Genomic DNA, 7904 nt, shown 5'->3' with positions numbered 1-7904 from the left:
CAAATAACAAAAATAGATTGGCGAGCCATAAAATGAGATTTGAAACCCCATTCAAATAAGAGCTCGCGACGTCAGTGCACTTATCCAAGAGAGAGAGAGCGAGAGGAGGGAGAGAGAGAGAGAGGGAGGGAGAGAGAGAGAGAGAGAGAGAGAGAGAGAGAGAGAGAGAGAGAGAGAGAGAGAGAGAGAGAGAGAGAGAGAGAGAGAGAGAGAGAGAGAGAGAGAGAGAGAGAGAGAGAGGTGCATGAGAGGGGTGAGATTTGAGAAATAGGAGGGGCTTCTAAACGACTAGAAATGTCAATCTGAGCAAGGGAGTCCCAATAATCTAAAGCAATCTGTAAGGACCTGACCTTAGTCCATCCAGATCAATAGGGAAGTGAGGGTGGAAAGAAGAAGAAGAAGAGGAAGAAATAAGGGGCGCAACCGGATCGTTTACACTGGCTGTTCCCGAGGAAATATAGACTTCCCTTGCTTGCACCTTTTGTTGCTCACATGCTCACACTGTAAAAGTGGATATCGAGGCAATTCCCTTGCTTTGTGTGACTGCAGCAGACTTTTTCCCCTTTTCCTACCACCATGTCTTTCCCTCAACTGGGATATCAGTACATCCGACCGATATACCCGCCGGAGCGCCAGGGGATCGCGAGTAATGCCCGGGCCGGGACAGAGCTCAGTCCGTCCGGCGCACTCTCCAACGTCCTCTCCACTATGTATGGATCTCCGTTCGCCGCAGCAGCGCAGGGCTATGGAGCGTTTCTGCCCTATTCAAACGATATATCAATTTTCAATCAATTGGTGAGTCACTCTGCTCTCTCTTAACTCATTCCTAACTTTTATGGTTTACACTCGGAGAAAAACAACTACACCTTTAGGAGAGGTTTGTTGGCACTTTTAAAGTGTAACTTTTGCAGCGCCGGGCTTTAGGCGACTTTTTCGCTGAATCTTTAGTGAGATGTAGTTAAAAGTGGTTGAAAAGTAAAAATCTCATAGCTTGTTGGTAGCATAACATTTCCGGAAACTGATATTAAAAGAGTTAATAAAATTCTGCGACGTGCTGTGGGAGGTGTACATGTCCTATAGGTGTTGAGGACGTGTATGAAAGTAAAGTCTTGTCAGAACAAGTGTCTCACCTTAAATCAATTAAAGAATATTTGCCTTTTTCTTCCAGTTGCCTGAGATTGTGGTGCGTAAAAAACGATTTGAGTTGTGACAAAAATCCATTTAGTGTTTTGCTTGTTTACACTTTATTAATAACACCATTGTTGTTGTTTTATTACTATAAATCCACATGTCATACTGTGGGGCACGATTGTTTTTATCATGAAGAAGGATCCCAGACAAAGTATCGCATGACATTAATCTTTAAAATCTTTTAAATCCGTCTGACTTTGATTCTTTGTCTTTGCAGGGTGCTCAGTATGAACTGAAAGACAGCCCCGGTGTCCAGCACCCAGGGTTCGCCCACCATCACCCTGCTTTTTACCCATATGGCCAATATCAGTTCGGTGACCCGTCCAGACCCAAAAACGCCACCAGGGAGAGCACCAGCACCCTGAAGGCCTGGCTCAGCGAGCACCGCAAGAACCCCTACCCAACCAAAGGGGAGAAGATCATGCTGGCCATCATCACCAAAATGACCCTTACCCAGGTGTCCACCTGGTTCGCCAACGCCAGGAGGAGGCTAAAGAAGGAGAACAAGATGACCTGGGCTCCACGGAACCGCACCGACGAAGAGGGAAATGTTTACGGCAGCGATCACGAGGGTGAGGAGGGGGACAAGAGGGAGGACGAGGAGGAGATCGACTTGGAGAACATCGACACGGAAAATATTGAGAACAAGGACGACTTGGACGACCAGGACGATCTGCATTCAGATATTAAACTAGACGGGAGGAGTGACTCTGAGATTTCTGACGGCTATGAGGATTTACAAGGGCCCGACCAGAGGTTTCTAAAGGGTGTTGGGGAAGAGGGCAAAGACGTGAAGAGAGGAGGGGAGCACTTCCACAGCCACCACCACCACCATCACCATCACTCGTCTTTGGACACCAAAGCATCTCAACCGAACGGTGAGCAGCTCAAACTGAACCCGGTGTCCGTTAGCTCGCCGCCCTCAGAAAACAACCCTGCCCCAGCCCAAAAGCCAAAGATCTGGTCTTTGGCAGAGACAGCCACGGCCCCTGACAATCCGCGCAAATCGCCACAAATGAACGGCAGCAACTCCGCAGGACCGGCCGCGCAGACCATAATCGCCCCTCACAGACTCATCTCTTCTTGTCCTGTTGGGAAAATCCAGAACTGGACGAACCGAGCCTTCTCGGCGCATCAGCTGGCTTTACTGAACTCAAATCATTATCTGGGACTGGCAAACCAGGCCACTGCCACCGGTTTGGCCCTCTACAGCAGCAGGCAAACGGAGGACAAGAGTCATAGTTCAGAGACTTCAGTCACAGGTACATGTCCCCGACACTGAGACGCGCATGTATAAATATCTACAAAAACAAAGACACTAGTCCATTGCCCTTCATTCATTTCTATTATTTTAGATCTCCCTTTGCCTTCTTTGCCTTTTCATGGATTTTTGTTTTCTTTCTCTATAGGCCACACAGATGAACAGTGTTACAATGTTATAGCTTACAGAATACAGTGTGTGTGATGTGTGTGTGTGTGTGTGTGTGTGTGTGTGTGTGTGTGTGTGTGTGCGTGTGTGTGTGTGTGTGTGTGTGTGTGTGTGTGTGTGTGTGTGTGTGTGTGTGTGTGTGTGTGTGACTGCTTTGACAAAATGTCTGAGAGGGTTATGAAAACCTCATCAGAAAGCATTTTTAAAAAATGTCAAAAGTTGAATTGCGTGAAAACTGTTGCTATATTTTCCGTGCCCTTTCCTTTATTTGGTATTGTTACATCCATATGATATCAAGGCCCATGTGCTTGTAGCCTATTCAGTGGTTTAAATAATTCCCTCAACCTAGTTTTCAACAGTAAATTCACTGAGACCCAGAATGGGCTCTGGTAATAGGCAGTTAAATTTATGCGTTTTAATTTTCATTGCCACAATTTCAGAGAAATCTTAGTGCCTTGGATGCAGAGTAATAAGTTGTTAAAAACAGCTTTCCACCCAGTTCAAAGATAGCAAGGCTGTCAATTAATGACATTTGGGATTTTTCTTTTTGATGCCATATCACATCTTCTTTTTTAAACGCCATATTTACCCAAATTAGCTTTTATTCTAAGATTTTTTTTTTATCCCTCTGTGTGTGCGCTTGAGCTATTTCGTCAAGGCCTATGTTACACTTACTTGTTTGGTCATGCAAATGAGCTCAATGCAAATTCAGGCTCGTTTTTGAAAGGCAATTGTCACTTTTTATCACTTTGTTTTTTAGCTCGTCCCGAGGCTATTATTAGTAGGATTTTTTTTTCTTCATTTTTTTTAAGATCACATTTTTTCTGTTACCCCTGTGTATTTCAGGCCTCAGAACCAACTAGAAGCAGCGGTGGTTCTTTCGGCTCTTTCCTCTCCATAGCCTTTCACCCATCCTCTTTATAATTTTTCATTTTAATTTGAATATGGAATGTAAAATAAAATAATACATCTCTGTATACTTACATTGTAAGCATGTCCTGTGTAAAACTGCTAATGTAATAATGTATGAACCTGTAGTCTGTGAGTTATTTTTTTTCTTTTTGTAAGTTCTGTGAGGATTTGATGTTCAAATGTTTTGTATATAAAGTTAAGAATATGTACATACTTGTGAACCAAATTGTACAAGAAAGTCTATATTTTGGCTAATAAATGAATTGCTGCAACTTTAAGAAATTGTTGGTTTTTGGCCGAGCTATTTTGACAGCTGCTTTTGATGGTGGCTGTTATTGTGCATTACAGCTTGAATTGCACTGCTTTGGTTTGTGCGCGCGCGTGTGTGTGTGTGTGTGTTAGTGGACAGCCTGAGGCACAGACTTCATCCTCCGTGGCAGTGATAAGTAAATATTCGAGAGGGATTTATCCCACTTTTGTAGTGGAGGGACTTAAGGCTAATTAGCCAGTATTGCGGCATACATTTGGATATTAATGTTGTGGGATTATCCGTATAGGCGTAGCGGACGTATTAAAATAAATAATAATTTCATTAATTTTCCTCTTAAATTGTAAGGTCTATAAAGAGACTACTTTAGGTAATGGCTGACTGTTAGATGATCGATATTTCTGGTAAAGAGCGCCTCAGCTGATCTTAAAGATGGATTTCGCAGTGCAACTCCCAGATCTCATCATGCTCAATTTGTAATGCTTTTGCTCTTCACATATATCATACATTTCCCTCAACTAACGCTGCTCTTTGGTATAATTGTAATATATGGTCGCTGTAGAACTAATAATAACATCATTTATTTTGTTTGCCCGTGATGTGATCATTTGCATGTGTGAGCCCTTATCAGAGGAAGTTTATGTAAAGTCAGTGTTGGAGCTCCCTCTACAGTCACTCGCAGTCGACCATGTTCTGGTGCACAGAGACACACAGACACACACACACACACATACACACTCACACACACATTCTGCTCATGTAGTCTCTGTAGTCTTTTTTTTTCTTTTCTTTTCTTGCTCATTCCTAATTCATCCTTCAGTTGTGGTACAAAATTCGATAGTAACATTTTGGCCTTATAAATCCGTCACAATGTTATATATTTTGAACGTGTTCTCAAGCCTTAATGTTGGGATTTTATAATGTTGCGTACAAACGCAGTATGTCAAAATGAACCGGTGGACTTGTTTTAAATGCTTGTAAAAAAGAAAAGCAATACTTGTAATATTAATTTTGGCCCAAGCGTTAAAAAACGAAATGTAATGAAATCATAGAGTTTTTTCAGTTAATATAAAATGCAACCATTAGACATAAAGGCATATTATGTTGATATTAACCAAAAGGCACAATAATAACACGTAGATTACAGATTTTTCTTTTTTTTTTTTTTGAAGTATAGGCAATCAAACGATCTTGAGGATTACAGGACATCTTAGTAATGCTTGAAAGCGCATTCAGTCGTTTCACTTCTTTTTTTTTTTAAATAAGGTAAGAGAGATAAAATGTTTTTTAAAGGAAAAAAGAAAATGACATAAGGCTAAGGAAAAACAGGCCGTCAATATTCCTATCATTCAAATTTAGCCGAGATTATAAAAACCGAAATATTTTGCTTGATGACGAGACATGAAAGACTCAGTATTGCAAATGATTACGTTTTATACATCGTATTTAACGGTAGAAAAGGTGTTTAAAACTTTTAAAATGTATATATATTTTCATTCGATTTCAGAATACTCATCTTTTTGTCGTAGGCTATTTATTAATGCCAGATTTTTACATTTCTTTTCGAAGTTTAAATGTAAAAAAGAACTTGGTTTTATGTTTGCATTTATATTTTAGACAGCAGCTTGTCACACATGTCTCGACTAGCTTGGTCAACGAGGACAATATACATTTTCCTGTCTGCCATTCAGGGCAGCAAAGACTGATAAAAAAGGCTGATTCGCTCGAGCTGTATCCTCTCTAGATATAGAATATGTTTTAAACAAAACCCAACTCAGCCGAGGGAAAGACCGGAGCCTTTTGGAGCTCCTCTCACCATGTTGCCTTCCTGTCTAATCAATGATCTTCCTTTAGAGCCCCATCTAACTGCGCGATGCATATTCATAAGTGGTATCAGCCAGCTGATTGATGTAATAGTTTGTTTTGTTTTGTCATTCATTTTTGTAGCCTACATTATAGCCCACTTCCTTTTTATTAAAGGAAGTAGCTTTGAATGACCATCATTACACTTACACTGATAATAATTATTTGTATGCAATACAACAGAAAATAAATGTTCATATGTTACAAGGTCAAACAAGTCAGATTTAAAAACTTTGTAAATTAAAGAAAATATCAGTTGGATATGAACTGACGTGGATTATAAATCAATATTATAAAGATTTATGTCATCTTAAAAGTATTCTATAAATAAAAGGTGCGCTGTAAGGGCAGCTAGCTGCATGTGAGCACACTGAACCTTATAAATAACGATGCTTATTTCCTCACTGTTCGCAGGACAGTTTGCTCCTGAGGGGCCCAGAACAAGCCACCTCTTGATCATGAGGATTCAATTGAACAGCTACTGAAGGGCCAGTGATGGTGTCTAGAGCTCAGGGCCTCTCCTCTGATCAGTGCATGAAATTAGGGATTAAAATGCCTCAGCAGAAACAAAGTAATCATGCCTGCTTATGTCGCCATACGTGTCCAACCTGCTCCCGGTTACAAAGAGCAAATGGAATGCATTAGCTAACATTTTGCTCTGAGCTACACAGGGACCATTTCCAGTGGGGCATGGTGTGTCACTCGTTTCCTCGCACGTTAAGTGGATGTTCTCCTGGCTAATGAGCAATAATCAACATCGACTCCTCTTCTTATTTCTGAGGTCCATGCTGCGATAAATGCTCAGAGTCTTCGGGGCACTGTGCAAAAAACACACACAGGGAAATCTACTCCACATGAGATGGTAAAAAAGTAAAAATATTAAGAGCATACTTGCTTCAGTCTTAAAAAACAGCTAGGAAATAAACAAAATATGACATCTGGATTTTTAAGATTCAGATATTCCACATTAGAAGCAAGAGATCCTTGATTACAGTCACTGTCAATTTAGTGGATGGTTATGCAGCGTGAACAGTGTGGGAAAGCTTTTTGACATAGTTCAAATCAATTATACTTCTTTTCTAATCACATTGCTTTTGTTTTCCTAAGCGCTGTTGACTGTCCCTGCCTTTTGCCCTCAATACTTTGAGGCAGAACTACATACAACATGATAGAAAAAAGCAATGTGCCGTTTAACGACCTTTCAGAGGGGGTAAAATCTAAGAAAGATGGAATCAATTAAAAAGAAATCTAATCTGTCTTTTGAAGGTGTTCATTGATCTGGGAGAAGGTGGGATGGCAGTACCAGGCAGCTGAAAGGGTTTGGCCAATGGAGCCATCAGAGGTTCATGTGTGAATGGAGAGAAACCATGGAGTAAATAAACACTAGAGAAGCCCATTGGAGAGGGCCAGAGGTTCCCTGTGAAAGAGAAGGCCGCTGCAAATAAAGGGGGTCAGTCTTGTGTTTTCACCTCATCCACCCCTTCTGTCATTGTAGCCCCAACACCAGTGCCACCTCCTCCTTCTCCTACCCCCAGGCTGGCCCGTTCTGCCACACCCCCTCCTGCCACCGAGACAGACAAATGTCACCTCTTTTGTGGACCTAGTCAGGCTTAGAAGCGGCCCAATGTCTTTGTGCGGTGGAGTAATCCTTTTATGAGCCACTGTCAACCGCACCCCCCCCCCCCCCCCCCACACACACACACACACACACACACACACACACACACACACACGCACATACACACACACACACACACCCACCCAGCACTTGCCCGGGCCAAGAGAGGGGCTGCCCTTTTGCAAGCACTCGCCCTGTGTGTTAGCTGACCGCGGGAGGAGTGGGGATATGCTCTCTGGAACACATGTCCCACACACCACATACCTTCATACGCAGGCTTACAGGGAACTCCACGGAAACTTGTTACAGCAGTCGCACTCTATAGCTGAAAGAAGAGAAGGTGGAAAGCTTAATTTTACCCCTTCTGAAGATACTGGACTTCTGTGTCTCTTGCATGTTTTATGGCACATTCATTATTGAGAATGTAAGTGAAAGTGCAGCAGCAACACGTTAAAGAATAGCCAGGGCGAGAGGGGTTGTTGTGTTTTCCTGGGCTGAGCAAAGGACAAAAGGCCCAGAAGGAGTGACATTCTCTGGGGCCGAAGCGGGAGAGAGGGAGGGCACTGATTTCATGCCTTTTGTTGATGGAGGTTAGAGAGAGGAATTCTTTCTCTGAACCCGAA

The 7904-nt window shown here is 42.2% G+C and overlaps 1 protein-coding gene across 1 annotated transcript; it reads left to right on the top strand.

Moving 5' to 3' along the window:
• Window positions 1-329: 329 nt before the first annotated feature.
• Window positions 330-3777, top strand: irx3a (iroquois homeobox 3a). The gene is made up of 2 exons (XM_083916987.1): window positions 330-795; window positions 1409-3777. Exons 1-2 carry the CDS (start codon window positions 577-579, stop codon window positions 2471-2473), a joined length of 1284 nt encoding a protein of 427 aa, XP_083773113.1. The 5' UTR covers window positions 330-576; the 3' UTR covers window positions 2474-3777.
• The last annotated feature ends 4127 nt before the right edge of the window (window positions 3778-7904 follow it).

Source organism: Echiichthys vipera (assembly GCF_963691815.1).
Source record: "Echiichthys vipera genome assembly, chromosome: 1".
Lineage (NCBI taxonomy): Eukaryota > Metazoa > Chordata > Actinopteri > Perciformes > Trachinidae > Echiichthys > Echiichthys vipera.
Note: the sequence above shows the minus strand (reverse complement) of the source record. Positions and strands in the feature narration are given on the sequence as shown.